The following is a 15,518-nucleotide window of genomic DNA, read 5'->3' on the forward strand; positions in this document are numbered from 1 at the left end:
TTAAAAAAACAAACACTACATACTTACCTTCAGCTGTCTGTCCCCGGCGCTCTGCTTCTCTGCACTCCTCCTGCATCCTGTGACAGCGCCGGCAGCCGGAAAGCACAGTGGTGACGTCACCGCTCTGCTTTCCGGCTGGCCAGCGCTGACAGTGCAGAGGAAAGCAGAGCGCCGGAGGACAGACAGCGGAAGGTAAGTATGTAATGTTTGCATTTTTAACGTTTACGCTGGTAACCATGGTAAACATCGGGTTACTAAGCGCGGCCCTGCGCTTAGTAACCCGATGTTTACCCTGGTTACCGGGGACCTCGGGATTGTTGGTCGCTGGAGAGCGGTCTGTGTGACAGCTCTCCAGCGACCAAACAGCGACGCTGCAACGATCAACATCGTTGTCGGTATCGCTGCAGCGTCGCTGAGTGTGAAGGTACCTTAACACTTGTATCCAATCTGCACAGATCTCTCCTGTCCTGATACTTTGTTACAATGTATCAGTCTGGAGTCCGGATGATTAGAGAATGCTCCAAGGCTGGATACAATGTAACAAACCCTCAGAAGTGAGAAATAAAAAAGATTCACTGACAGCAATCACAGATACTGAAAAAGTCCTTTAGAAAATCATCAAAGTGGAAAAACATTTAGTTATTGAACCTCGAGTTGCTCCTGTGAACGGATCCCATCATCCGCCGCCTCCATCCACAACCCAGCAATAAGGAAAAGAACGAGAAGACGAAACGTTACCTCCAGAACCTTCCCCGTGATGAACTCATGACAAGCCTCACACTTCACCCCGAAGAGAACCTGGTAATCCTTCTCACAGTACGGAGAGCCGTCCCTGCAGAAACCAAGATCAGCGTGCAATGAGAGAAGTCACCACCGGGGGCAGCAGAGAACCTCACATGTATACAGGCAGGCTGTCAGCAGTGATGAGGGCGGGGCTGGAGTATAAGGGGCGTGGTCTCATCATTATATCAATGATGTCATCACCGGGGGCGGGGCTGATAACCTCTCACATGTATACAGGCAGGTTGTCAGCAGTGATAGATGAGGGGCGGGGCTGGAGTATAAGGGGCGTGGTCTCATCATTATATCAGTGATGTCATCACCGGGGGCGGGGCTGATAACCTCTCACATGTATACAGGCAGGTTGTCAGCAGTGACAGATGAGGGGCGGGGCCGGAGTATAAGGGGTGTGGTCTCATCATTATATCAGTGATGTCATCACCGGGGGCGGGGCTGATGACCTCTCACATGTATACAGGCAGGTTGTCAGCAGTGATAGATGAGGGGCGGGGCTGGAATATAAGGGGTGTGGTCTCATCATTATCAGTGATGTCATCACCGGGGGCGGGGCTGATAACCTCTCACATGTACACAGGCAGGTTGTCAGCAGTGATAGATGAGGGGCGGGGCTGGAGTATAAGGGGCGTGGTCTCATCATTATATCAGTGATGTCATCACCGGGGGCGGGGCTGATAACCTCTCACATGTATACAGGCAGGTTGTCAGCAGTGATGTATAAGGGGCGTGGTCTCATTATTATATCAGTGATGTCATCACCGGGGGCGGGGCTGATAACCTCTCACATGTATGCAGGCAGGTTGTCAGCAGTGATAGATGAGGGGCGGGGCTGGAGTATAAGGGGTGTGGTCTCATCATTATATCAGTGATGTCATCACCGGGGGCGGGGCTGATAACCTCTCACATGTATACATGCAGGTTGTCAGCGGTGATGAGGGCGGGGCTGGAGTATAAGGGGTGTGGTCTCTGTTGTGAATTCTGTGGCAGAGTTCACTCCTGTGGTCACAAGTGGTACTTCGGCTGATTCTCTCTGGGATCTTCCGTTTGTGGAGGAAAGTGGTACTGCAGCTTCTGAGTTTCCTCCCTCAGGTGATCTGGTGAGCTCGTTAGCTTCTTCTCTACTTAACTCCACCTGATGCTTTGATCTATGCTTCCTGTCAATGTTTCAGTGTGGGACTTGTTTTTTCCCTGGATCATTCCTGTGGCCTGCTGCTCTGCAAAGCTAAGTTTTGCTTATGTTATTTTGTTGCTATTTTTCTGTCCAGCTTGCTTTATTGGTTTTTCTCACCTGCTGGAAGCTCTGAGACGCAGAGGGACCACCTCCGTACCGTTAGTCGGTACAGAGGGTCTTTTTGTCCCCTCTGCGTGGTTTTTTATAGGTTTTTGTGCTGACCGCAAAGTTATCTTCCCTATCCTCGTTCTGTTCAGCTAGTCGGGCCTCACTTTGCTAAATCTGTTTCATCTCTATATTTGTGTTTTCATCTTACTCACAGTCATTATATGTGGGGGGCTGCCTTTTCCTTTGGGGAATTTCTCTGAGGCAAGGTAGGCTTATTTTTCTATCTTCAGGATTAGCTAGTTTCTCAGGCTGTGACGAGGCGCCTAGGTTCTGGTCAGGAGCGCTCCACGGCTGCCTTTAGTGTGGTTTGATAGGCGTAGGGATTGCGGTCTGCAGAGTTCCCACATCTCAGAGCTCGTTCTATTATTTTGGGTTATTGTCAGATCACTGTATGTGCTCTGACCTCTATGTCCATTGTGATTCTGAATTGCCTTTCACAACAGTACAGGAAGCCTAAAGTGCTAATGATTCTCAATAGAGGGAAAAAAGTTCTGAGACCATTTTTTTTTCTTTGCACTGTGTTTTGTCTTTTTTTTCCCCTAGACATTTGGGTGGTTCAGTACACAGGTGTAGCGATGGACATTAAAGGTCTGTCTCCATGTGTGGATCAGCTCACGGCAAGAGTTCAAAATATTCAAGATTTTGTGGTCCAGAATTCTTTGCTTGAACCGAGAATTCCTATTCCAGATTTGTTTTTTGGAGATAGAACTAAATTTCTGAGTTTCAAAAATAATTGTAAACTATTTCTGGCTTTGAAACCTCGCTCTTCTGGTGACCCAATTCAACAGGTTAGGATCGTCATTTCTTTTTTGCGCGGCGACCCTCAGGACTGGGCGTTTTCTCTTGCTTCAGGAGATCCTGCATTGAGTAATTTCGATGCGTTTTTCCTGGCGCTTGGGTTGCTGTACGATGAGCCTAATTCAGTGGATCAGGCAGAAAAAAATTTGCTGGCTCTTTGTCAGGCTCAGGATGAGATAGAGGTATATTGTCAGAAATTTAGAAAGTGGTCAGTGCTCACTCAATGGAATGAATCTGCGCTGGCAGCAATATTCAGAAAGGGTCTCTCTGAAGCCCTTAAGGATGTCATGGTGGGATTTCCTATGCCTGCTGGTTTGAATGAGTCTATGTCTTTGGCCATTCAGATCTGTCGACGCTTGCGTGAGCGTAAACCTGTGCACCATTTGGCGGTATTACCTGAGCTTAAACCTGAGCCTATGCAGTATGATAGGACCTTGACCAGAGTTGAACGGCAAGAACATAGACGTCTGAATGGTCTGTGTTTCTACTGTGGTGATTCCACTCATGCTATCTCTGATTGTCCTAAGCGCACTAAGCGGTTCGCTAGGTCTGCCACCATTGGTACTGTACAGTCAAAATTTCTTCTGTCCGTTACCTTGATCTGCTCTTTGTCATCATATTCTGTCATGGCATTTGTGGATTCAGGCGCTGCCCTGAATTTGATGGACTTGGAATATGCTAAGTGTTGTGGGTTTTTCTTGGAGCCCTTGCAGTGTCCTATTCCATTGAGAGGAATTGATGCTACGCCTTTGGCCAAGAATAAGCCTCAATACTGGACCCAGCTGACCATGTGCATGGCTCCTGCACATCAGGAGGTTATTCGCTTTCTGGTGTTGCATAATCTGCATGATGTGGTCGTGTTGGGGTTGCCATGGCTACAAGCCCATAATCCAGTATTAGATTGGAAATCCATGTCGGTGTTCAGCTGGGGTTGTCAGGGGGTACATGGTGATGTTCCATTTCTGTCAATTTCGTCATCCACTCCTTCTGAGGTCCCAGAGTTCTTGTCTGATTACCGGGATGTATTTGATGAGCCCAAGTCCAATACCCTACCTCCGCATAGGGATTGTGATTGTGCTATCAATTTGATTCCTGGTAGTAAATTCCCAAAAGGTCGATTGTTTAATTTGTCCGTGCCTGAGCACACCGCTATGCGCAGTTATGTGAAGGAATCCCTGGAGAAGGGGCATATTCGCCCGTCATCGTCGCCATTAGGAGCAGGGTTCTTTTTTGTAGCCAAGAAGGATGGTTCGCTGAGACCTTGTATAGATTACCGCCTTCTTAATAAGATCACGGTTAAATTTCAGTACCCCTTGCCATTGTTATCTGATCTGTTTGCTCGGATTAAGGGGGCTAGTTGGTTCACAAAGATAGATCTTCGTGGTGCGTATAATCTGGTGCGAATTAAGCAAGGTGATGAATGGAAAACTGCATTTAATACGCCCGAGGGTCATTTTGAGTATCTCGTGATGCCGTTCGGACTTGCCAATGCTCCATCAGTGTTTCAGTCCTTTATGCATGACATCTTACGTGAGTACCTGGATAAATTCCTGATTGTTTACTTGGATGACATTTTGATCTTCTCGGATGATTGGGAGTCTCATGTGAAGCAGGTCAGAACGGTTTTTCAGGTCCTGTGTGCTAATTCTTTGTTTGTGAAGGGATCAAAGTGTCTCTTTGGTGTGCAGAAGGTTTCATTTTTGGGGTTCATCTTTTCCCCTTCTACTATCGAGATGGATCCTGTTAAGGTCCAAGCCATCCATGATTGGACTCAGCCGACATCTCTGAAAAGTCTGCAAAAGTTCCTGGGCTTTGCTAATTTTTATCGTCGCTTCATCTGCAATTTTTCTAGTATTGCTAAACCATTGACCGATTTGACCAAGAAGGGTGCTGATGTGGTCAATTGGTCTTCTGCTGCTGTGGAAGCTTTTCAGGAGTTGAAGCGTCGTTTTTCTTCTGCCCCTGTGTTGTGTCAACCAGATGTTTCTCTTCCGTTCCAGGTCGAGGTTGATGCTTCTGAGATTGGAGCAGGGGCTGTTTTGTCGCAGAGAGGTTCTGGTTGCTCAGTGATGAAACCATGCGCTTTCTTTTCCAGGAAGTTTTCGCCTGCTGAGCGTAATTATGATGTGGGCAACCGAGAGTTGCTGGCCATGAAGTGGGCATTCGAGGAGTGGCGTCATTGGCTTGAAGGAGCTAAGCATCGCTTGGTGGTATTGACTGATCATAAGAACTTGACTTATCTCGAGTCTGCCAAGCGCTTGAATCCTAGACAAGCTCGTTGGTCGTTGTTTTTTGCCCGTTTTGACTTTGTGATTTCGTACCTTCCGGGCTCTAAAAATGTGAAGGCGGATGCTCTGTCTCGGAGTTTTGTACCCGACTCTCCGGGTTTATCTGAGCCGGCGGGTATCCTCAAGGAAGGAGTAATTGTGTCTGCCATCTCCCCTGATTTGCGGCGGGTGCTGCAAAAATTTCAGGCTAATAAACCTGATCGTTGCCCAGCGGAGAAACTGTTTGTCCCTGATAGGTGGACGAATAGAGTTATCTCTGAGGTTCATTGTTCGGTGTTGGCTGGTCATCCTGGAATCTTTGGTACCAGAGAGTTAGTGGCTAGATCCTTTTGGTGGCCCTCTCTGTCGCGGGATGTGCGTGCTTTTGTGCAGTCCTGTGGGATTTGTGCTCGGGCTAAGCCCTGCTGTTCTCGTGCCAGTGGGTTGCTTTTGCCCTTGCCGGTCCCAAAGAGGCCTTGGACACATATCTCTATGGATTTTATTTCTGACCTTCCCGTTTCTCAAAAGATGTCAGTCATTTGGGTGGTCTGTGATCGCTTTTCTAAGATAGTCCATCTGGTACCCTTGTCTAAATTGCCTTCCTCCTCTGATTTGGTGCCTTTGTTCTTCCAGCATGTGGTTCGTTTGCATGGCATTCCAGAGAATATTGTTTCTGACAGAGGTTCCCAGTTTGTTTCGAGGTTTTGGCGAGCCTTTTGTGGTAGGATGGGCATTGACTTGTCTTTTTCCTCGGCTTTCCATCCTCAGACTAATGGCCAGACCGAGCGAACCAATCAGACCTTGGAAACATATCTGAGGTGCTTTGTTTCTGCTGATCAGGATGACTGGGTGTCCTTTTTGCCTTTGGCTGAGTTCGCCCTTAATAATCGGGCCAGCTCGGCTACCTTGGTTTCACCGTTTTTCTGCAATTCTGGGTTCCATCCTCGTTTCTCTTCTGGACAGGTTGAGTCTTCGGACTGTCCTGGTGTGGATACTGTGGTGGACAGGTTGCAGCAGATTTGGACTCAGGTAGTGGACAATTTGACCTTGTCCCAGGAGAAGGCTCAACGTTTCGCTAATCGCAGACGCCGTGTGGGTCCCCGACTTCGTGTTGGGGATCTGGTTTGGTTATCTTCTCGTCATATTCCTATGAAGGTTTCCTCTCCTAAGTTTAAACCTCGTTTTATTGGTCCGTATAGGATTTCTGAGGTTCTTAATCCTGTGTCTTTTCGTCTGACCCTTCCAGATTCTTTTTCCATACATAACGTATTCCATAGGTCATTGTTGCGGAGATACGTGGCACCTATGGTTCCATCTGTTGAGCCTCCTGCCCCGGTTTTGGTGGAGGGGGAATTGGAGTATATTGTGGAGAAGATTTTGGATTCTCGTGTTTCAAGACGGAAACTCCAGTATCTGGTTAAATGGAAGGGTTATGCTCAGGAGGATAATTCCTGGGTTTTTGCCTCTGATGTCCATGCTCCCGATCTTGTTCGTGCCTTTCATGTGGCTCATCCTGGTCGGCCTGGGGGCTCTGTTGAGGGTTCGGTGACCCCTCCTCAAGGGGGGGGTACTGTTGTGAATTCTGTGGCAGAGTTCACTCCTGTGGTCACAAGTGGTACTTCGGCTGATTCTCTCTGGGATCTTCCGTTTGTGGAGGAAAGTGGTACTGCAGCTTCTGAGTTTCCTCCCTCAGGTGATCTGGTGAGCTCGTTAGCTTCTTCTCTACTTAACTCCACCTGATGCTTTGATCTATGCTTCCTGTCAATGTTTCAGTGTGGGACTTGTTTTTTCCCTGGATCATTCCTGTGGCCTGCTGCTCTGCAAAGCTAAGTTTTGCTTATGTTATTTTGTTGCTATTTTTCTGTCCAGCTTGCTTTATTGGTTTTTCTCGCCTGCTGGAAGCTCTGAGACGCAGAGGGACCACCTCCGTACCGTTAGTCGGTACGGAGGGTCTTTTTGTCCCTTCTGCGTGGTTTTTTATAGGTTTTTGTGCTGACCGCAAAGTTATCTTCCCTATCCTCGTTCTGTTCAGCTAGTCGGGCCTCACTTTGCTAAATCTGTTTCATCTCTATGTTTGTGTTTTCATCTTACTCACAGTCATATGTGGGGGGCTGCCTTTTCCTTTGGGGAATTTCTCTGAGGCAGGGTAGGCTTATTTTTCTATCTTCAGGATTAGCTAGTTTCTCAGGCTGTGACGAGGCGCCTAGGTTCTGGTCAGGAGCGCTCCACGGCTACCTTTAGTGTGGTTTGATAGGCTTAGGGATTGCGGTCTGCAGAGTTCCCACGTCTCAGAGCTCGTTCTATTATTTTGGGTTATTGTCAGTTCACTGTATGTGCTCTGACCTCCATGTCCATTGTGATTCTGAATTGCCTTTCACAACAGATCTCATCATTATATCAGTGATGTCATCACCGGGGGCGGGGCTGATAACCTTTCACATGTATACATGCAGGTTGTCAGCGGTGATGAGGGCGGGGCTGGAGTATAAGGGGTGTGGTCTCATCATTATATCAGTGATGTCATCACCGGGGGCGGGGCTGATAACCTCTCACATGTATACAGGCAGGTTGTCAGCGGTGATGAGGGGCGGGGCTGGAGTATAAGGGGTGTGGTCTCATCATTATATCAGTGATGTCATCACAGGGGGCGGGGCTCATAACCTCTCACATGTATACATGCAGATTGTCAGCTGTGATAGGGCGGGGCCGGAGTATAAGGGGCGTGGTCTCTATACGCAGTGATGAGGAGATGATGGGGGTGATGGTTCCTTCCTTACTTGCTGATATATTCCCCGGTCAGGACTTTGCCACAGGATTTACACTTGAAGCAGCCCAGGTGCCACTGTTTGTCCAGAGCCAGCAGCGCTTGCCCGTTCTTGATGTCTCTGCCGCAGCCCGAGCAGCCTGCAAACAAGCGGAGAGAAAGACTCAGGAAAGACCGCGCCCTGTGCACATACACATCACCATACGGCCGCTTTCCTCCATGTTGTTCTTACATTGCACGACCCCTTTAAACAACTCTAACCCTTTAAGCATTTTTGCCCTTTTCCTCCTTTTCTCCTTGAGGCAGAAGGTCCTTCTTTCTCCGTCCAGGTCGCCGCCGTAGGACCCAATTTTTTGCCGGACAATTTCGATCTGATTGACATCTTTCCGGCAATCAAACAGCGAACTGGAAACCGGGAGAAAAGATCCAAGTGTGAACTGGTGACCGACCCGCGACCCCCGCTGGGTTGTGGTTTTATTTCTACCATGTTCACTTTACGGTTTTATATTTTTATAGTTGAAAACATTTCATAAAAAAAAACAAACAAACAGTTCCTCTGCTCATGTCGCCATTATCTGAGGTCAGCGACATTTTTCTTTTTCCACCATTTTTACAGCTCTGGAGCACATATGACGCGTTCATCATGTAACATAGTAACATAGTAACATAGTTAGTAAGGCCGAAAAAAGACATTTGTCCATCCAGTTCAGCCTATATTCCATCATAATAAATCCCCAGATCTACGTCCTTCTACAGAACCTAATAATTGTATGATACAATATTGTTCTGCTCCAGGAAGACATCCAGGCCTCTCTTGAACCCCTCGACTGAGTTCGCCATCACCACCTCCTCAGGCAAGCAATTCCAGATTCTCACTGCCCTAACAGTAAAGAATCCTCTTCTATGTTGGTGGAAAAACCTTCTCTCCTCCAGACGCAAAGAATGCCCCCTTGTGCCCGTCACCTTCCTTGGTATAAACAGATCCTCAGCGAGATATTTGTATTGTCCCCTTATATACTTATACATGGTTATTAGATCGCCCCTCAGTCGTCTTTTTTCTAGACTAAATAATCCTAATTTCGCTAATCTATCTGGGTATTGTAGTTCTCCCATCCCCTTTATTAATTTTGTTGCCCTCCTTTGTACTCTCTCTAGTTCCATTATATCCTTCATGAGCACCGGTGCCCAAAACTGGACACAGTACTCCATGTGCGGTCTAACTAGGGATTTGTACAGAGGCAGTATAATGCTCTCATCATGTGTATCCAGACCTCTTTTAAAGCACCCCATGATCCTGTTTGCCTTGGCAGCTGCTGCCTGGCACTGGCTGCTCCAGGTAAGTTTATCATTAACTAGGATCCCCAAGTCCTTCTCCCTGTCAGATTTACCCAGTGGTTTCCCGTTCAGTGTGTAATGGTGATATTGATTCCCTCTTCCCATGTGTATAACCTTACATTTATCATTGTTAAACCTCATCTGCCACCTTTCAGCCCAAGTTTCCAACTTATCCAGATCCATCTGTAGCAGAATACTATCTTCTCTTGTATTAACTGCTTTACATAGTTTTGTATCATCTGCAAATATCGATATTTTACTGTGTAAACCTTCTACCAGATCATTAATGAATATGTTGAAGAGAACAGGTCCCAATACTGACCCCTGCGGTACCCCACTGGTCACAGCGACCCAGTTAGAGACTATACCATTTATAACCACCCTCTGCTTTCTATCACTAAGCCAGTTACTAACCCATTTACACACATTTTCCCCCAGACCAAGCATTCTCATTTTGTGTACCAACCTCTTGTGCGGCACGGTATCAAACGCTTTGGAAAAATCGAGATATACCACGTCCAATGACTCACCGTGGTCCAGCCTATAGCTTACCTCTTCATAAAAACTGATTAGATTGGTTTGACAGGAGCGATTTCTCATAAACCCATGCTGATATGGAGTTACACAGTTATTCTCATTGAGATAATCCAGAATAACATCCCTCAGAAACCCTTCAAATATTTTACCAACAATAGAGGTTAGACTTACTGGCCTATAATTTCCAGGTTCACTTTTAGAGCCCTTTTTGAATATTGGCACCACATTTGCTATGCGCCAGTCCTGCGGAACAGATCCTGTCGCTATAGAGTCCCTAAAAATAAGAAATAATGGTTTATCTATTACATTACTTAGTTCCCTTAGTACTCGTGGGTGTATGCCATCCGGACCCGGAGATTTATCTATTTTAATCTTATTTAGCCGATTTCGCACCTCTTCTTGGGTTAGATTGGTGACCCTTAATATAGGGTTTTCATTGTTTCTTGGGATTTCACCTAGCATTTCATTTTCCACCGTGAATACCGTGGAGAAGAAGGTGTTTAATATGTTAGCTTTTTCCTCGTCATCTACAACCATTCTTTCCTCACTATTTTTTAAGGGGCCTACATTTTCAGTTTTTATTCTTTTACTATTGATATAGTTGAAGAACAGTTTGGGATTAGTTTTACTCTCCTTAGCAATGTGCTTCTCTGTTTCCTTTTTGGCAGCTTTAATTAGGTTTTTAGATAAAGTATTTTTCTCCCTATAGTTTTTTAGAGCTTCAATGGTGCCATCCTGCTTTAGTAGTGCAAATGCTTTCTTTTTACTGTTAATTGCCTGTCTTACTTCTTTGTTTAGCCACATTGGGTTTTTCCTATTTCTAGTCCTTTTATTCCCACAAGGTATAAACCGCTTACACTGCCTATTTAGGATGTTCTTAAACATTTCCCATTTATTATCTGTATTCTTATTTCTGAGGATATTGTCCCAGTCTACCAGATTAAGGGCATCTCTAAGCTGGTCAAACTTTGCCTTCCTAAAGTTCAGTGTTTTTGTGACTCCCTGACAAGTCCCCCTAGTGAAAGACAGGTGAAACTGTACAATATTGTGGTCGCTATTTCCTAGATGCCCAACCACCTGCAGATTTGTTATTCTGTCAGGTCTATTAGATAGTATTAGGTCTAAAAGTGCTGCTCCTCTGGTTGGATTCTGCACCAATTGTGAAAGATAATTTTTCTTGGTTATTAGCAGAAACCTGTTGCCTTTATGGGTTTCACAGGTTTCTGTTTCCCAGTTAATATCCGGGTAGTTAAAGTCCCCCATAACCAGGACCTCATTATGGGTTGCAGCTTCATCTATCTGCTTTAGAAGTAGACTTTCCATGGTTTCTGTTATATTTGGGGGTTTGTAACAGACCCCAATGAGAATTTTGTTACCATTTTTCCCTCCATGAATTTCGACCCATATGGACTCGACATCCTCATTTCCTTCGCTAATATCCTCCCTTAAAGTGGACTTTAGACAAGACTTTACATAGAGACAAACCCCTCCTCCTCTCCGATTTTTACGATCCTTTCTAAACAGACTGTAACCCTGTAAGTTAACTGCCCAGTCATAGCTTTCATCTAACCATGTCTCGGTTATTCCCACTATGTCAAAGTTACCTGTAGATATTTCTGCTTCTAGTTCTTCCATCTTGTTTGTCAGGCTTCTGGCGTTTGCGAGCATGCAGTTTAGAGGATTTTGTTTTGTTCCAATCTCCTCGCTGTGGATTGCTTTAGAAATGTTCTTACCTCCCATCTGAGTATGTTTTCCTGGGTCTTCTTTGTTCAAGTCTAATGTTTTTCTTCCCGTCCCCTCTTCTTCTAGTTTAACGCCCTCCTGATGAGTGTAGCGAGTCTTCTGGCGAATGTGTGTTTCCCAGGTTTGTTGAGGTGTAGTCCGTCTCTGGCGAGGAGTCCATCGTACAAGTAATTCACACCGTGGTCCAGGAATCCGAATCCTTGTTGTCTGCACCATCGTCTTAGCCAGTTGTTTGCATCAAGGATCCTGTTCCATCTCCTGGTGCCATGCCCGTCTACTGGAAGGATAGAAGAAAAAACTACCTGTGCATCCAGTTCCTTTACTTTCTTCCCCAACTCTTCAAAGTCTTTGCAGATTGTCGGTAGGTCCTTCCTTGCCGTGTCATTGGTGCCAACATGTATCAGAAGAAATGGGTGGATGTCCTTGGAGCTGAAGAGCTTTGGTATCCTATCGGTCACATCCTTGATCATCGCACCTGGAAGGCAGCATACTTCTCTTGCAGTTATGTCCGGTCTGCAGATGGCTGCTTCGGTGCCTCTCAGTAGTGAGTCTCCCACCACCACCACTCTTCGTTGCTTCTTGGCTGTACTTTTTGCTGTCACTTGTGTGCCCTTTTCTTTTTTGCTTGCTGGTATTGCTTCATCCTTAGGTGTGCCATCTTCATCCTCTACAAAGATTTGATATCGGTTCTTCAGTTGTGTGGTTGGTGATTTCTCCATGGTCTTCTTGCTTCTTTTGGTCACATGCTTCCACTCATCTGCTTTTGGAGGTTCTCTGACACTTTTTTCACCTTCTGTGACCAGTAGAGATGCTTCTGTTCTGTCTAGAAAGTCTTCATTCTCTTTGATGAGTTTCAAAGTTGCTATTCTTTCTTCCAGACCCCGCACCTTTTCTTCTAAAAGGGCCACTAGTCTACACTTCTGACAGGTGAAATTTGATTCTTCTGGTCGGTCTGTGAACATATAGCACATGCTGCAGCTCACCATGTAGGTTGTCACATCTGCCATGTTGCTCCTAGATCCTGCTGACTTGCTGTGTGCTTTCCTTCTTGTGTAATCTACTCAGCCAAGCTCTCTTGCAATAATGTCCTACAGGCCTTACGGCGCGCGGTTTGGTGATACTTTCCAAGCAGCTGGTCCCGGCTGTACCCAACGATCTTCTAGCTTAGGGAGACTTCGCTTTTCCCTACACCAAAAAAATGTATTCCATTTTTTTGGTGTAGGGTGCGGTGTGGAGGGTGCCAACCCCACAGGTCATACTTAGGCCGGGGTCACACTCGCACAAGTCCCTCACATTGCACACACAAGTGTGACGCCGGCCTTAAGATCTCCATCAGCCTTTTCCAAGAATAACACACACAAGTCCAGCAGGAGGCAGACGGGGGGGGGGGGGGGTATCCTGCCAGTGGTAGTAACTGGTCACATCCAGCAGGAGGCAGCGCTGCCCTCCAGGAGCAGATGGGGGAGGGATCCTGCCAGTGGTAGTAACAGGTCACGTCCAGCAGGAAGCAGCACTACTTTTCAGTAACAGGTCACATCCAGCAGGAGGCAGCGCTGCTCTCCATGAGTGTAGGAGAGATCCTGCCAGTGGTAGTGACAGAACAATTCCACCAGGAGTCAGCGTTGTTCTCCTGTAGCAGATGGGGGATCAGTGACAGGTGACACCCAGCAGGCGGTGGCGTTGCATGGATCTGGATCCTGCACGGAAGGTGGTCATGTGAATTTGTGCACTGAATCTGTTGGGATAAATAATTCCAATAGTTTTGGACATTTGGGATAGTTATCTTGTTTCATCAGACCCTACAAGGATTCACCATTCAGGGTCTGGGAAAGTTGGGTGACGACCACAATAGGTTTTTTGGTGAGTATATTGGTTGTCACTCAGCTGCAAAGCCCCTCTGTCCACATCTCAGCAGCAAGGTGACACAGATTTAAAGGGCACCTGTCACTAGGTTCGGCCGAATAAGATGGCGGGCTGTTGATAAGCCCCTGATCCGACCCGAGAGAGAAGAAAAACACGTCTTATTATACTCACTTGTGGGGCGGTCCGGTCCAATGGGTGTCACAGGTCCTGGTCCGACGCCTCCCATCTTCTTACGATGCCGCCCTCCTGCTTGCTTCATCTCTCCTCAGCACTGCGCTCCGGCGCAGGCATACTGATCTGCTCAGTTGAGGGCAGAGCAGCTTCCTGCAGGGCGCAGGCGCCGGGCCTCTCTGTACTGATCTGCTCTGTTGACGGTAGAGCAGATTCCTGCAGGGCGAAGGCGCCGGGCCTCTCTGTACAGATCTGCTCTGTTGAGGGCAGAGCAGATTCCTGCAGTGCGCAGGCGCCGGGCCTCTCTGTACTGATCTGCTCTGTTGAGGGCAGAGCAGATTCTGGCAGTGCGCAGGCGCCAGGCCTCTCTGTACTGATCTGCTCTGTTGACGGTAGAGCAGATTCTTGCAGAGCGCAGGCGCCGGGCCTCTCTGTACTGATCTGCTCTGTTGAGGGCAGAGCAGATTCCTGCAGTGCGCAGGCGCCGGGCCTCTCTGTTCTGATCTTCTCTGTTGACGGTAGAACAGATTCCCGCAGTGCGCAGTCGTCGGGCCTCTCTGTACTGATCTGCTCTGTTGAGGGCAGAGCAGATTCTGGCAGTGCGCAGGCGCCAGGCCTCTCTGTACTGATCTGCTCTGTTGACGGTAGAGCAGATTCTTGCAGAGCGCAGGCGCCGGGCCTCTCTGTACTGATCTGCTCTGTTGAGGGCAGAGCAGATTCCTGCAGTGCGCAGGCGCCGGGCCTCTCTGTTCTGATCTTCTCTGTTGACGGTAGAACAGATTCCCGCAGTGCGCAGTCGTCGGGCCTCTCTGTACTGATCTGCTCTGTTGAGGGCAGAGCAGATTCTGGCAGTGCGCAGGCGCCAGGCCTCTCTGTACTGATCTGCTCTGTTGACGGTAGAGCAGATTCTTGCAGAGCGCAGGCGCCGGGCCTCTCTGTACTGATCTGCTCTGTTGAGGGCAGAGCAGATTCCTGCAGTGCGCAGGCGCCGGGCCTCTCTGTTCTGATCTTCTCTGTTGACGGTAGAACAGATTCCCGCAGTGCGCAGTCGTCGGGCCTCTCTGTACTGATCTGCTCTGTTGAGGGCAGAGCAGATTCCTGCAGAGCGCAGGCGCCAGGCCTCTCTGTACTGAGCTTCTCTGTTGAGGGCAGAGCAGAATCTTGCAGTGCGCAGGAACCGGGCTTCTCTCTATTGGTCTGCTCTGTTGTGGGCAGAGCAGATTCCTGCAGTGCGCAGGCGCCAGGCCTCTCTGTACTGATCTTCTCTGTTGAGGGCAGAGCAGATTCTTGCAGTGCGCAGGCGCTGGGCCTCTCTGTACTGATCTGCTCTGTTGACGGTAGAGCAGATTCCTGCAGTGCGCAGGCGCCGGGCCTCTCTGTATTGATCTGCTCTGTTGAGGGCAGAGCAGATTCCTGTAGTGCGCAGGTGTCGGGCCTCTCTGTACTGATTTGCTCTGTTGACGTTAGAGCAGATTCCTGCAGAGTGCAGGCACCGGGCCTCTCTGTTCTGATCTGCTCTGTTGAGGGCAGAGCAGATTCCTGCAGTGCGCAGGCCCTCTCTGCACTGATCTGCTCTGTTGAGGGCAGAGCAGATTCTGCTGCGCAGGCGCCGGGCATCTCTGTACTGATCTGCTCTGTTGATGGCAGGGCAGATTCCTACAGTGCGCAGGCGCCAGGCCTCTCTGTACTGATCTGTTCTGCTGAGGGCAGAGCAGAATCCTGCAGTGTGCAGGCGCCGGCCTCTCTGCACTGATCTGCTCTGTTGACGGTAGAGCAGATTCCTGCAGAGCGCAGGCGCCGGCCTCTCTGTACTGATCTGCTCTGTTGAGGGTATAGCAGATTCCTGCAGTGCGCAGGTGCCGGGCCTCTCTGTACTGATCTGCTCTGTTGAGGGCAGAGCAGA

General features: G+C 48.1%; 1 protein-coding gene across 11 annotated transcripts in view; it reads right to left on the reverse strand.

The window, feature by feature from the left end:
* ABLIM1 (actin binding LIM protein 1) overlaps positions 1-15,518 on the reverse strand; it is a 330,044-nt gene that overhangs the window by 138,935 nt on the left and 175,591 nt on the right. For all 11 annotated transcript variants that reach the window (XM_069754375.1, XM_069754369.1, XM_069754366.1 and 8 more), the window contains exons 5-6: positions 7,980-8,106; positions 739-832 (exon numbers count right to left, since the gene is read on the reverse strand). In XM_069754375.1, coding sequence (XP_069610476.1) covers positions 739-832; positions 7,980-8,106 — 221 coding nt within the window. The remainder of the gene's footprint in view (positions 1-738; positions 833-7,979; positions 8,107-15,518) is intronic.

This window comes from Ranitomeya imitator, chromosome 2 (assembly GCF_032444005.1).
Source record: "Ranitomeya imitator isolate aRanImi1 chromosome 2, aRanImi1.pri, whole genome shotgun sequence".
NCBI lineage: Eukaryota > Metazoa > Chordata > Amphibia > Anura > Dendrobatidae > Ranitomeya > Ranitomeya imitator.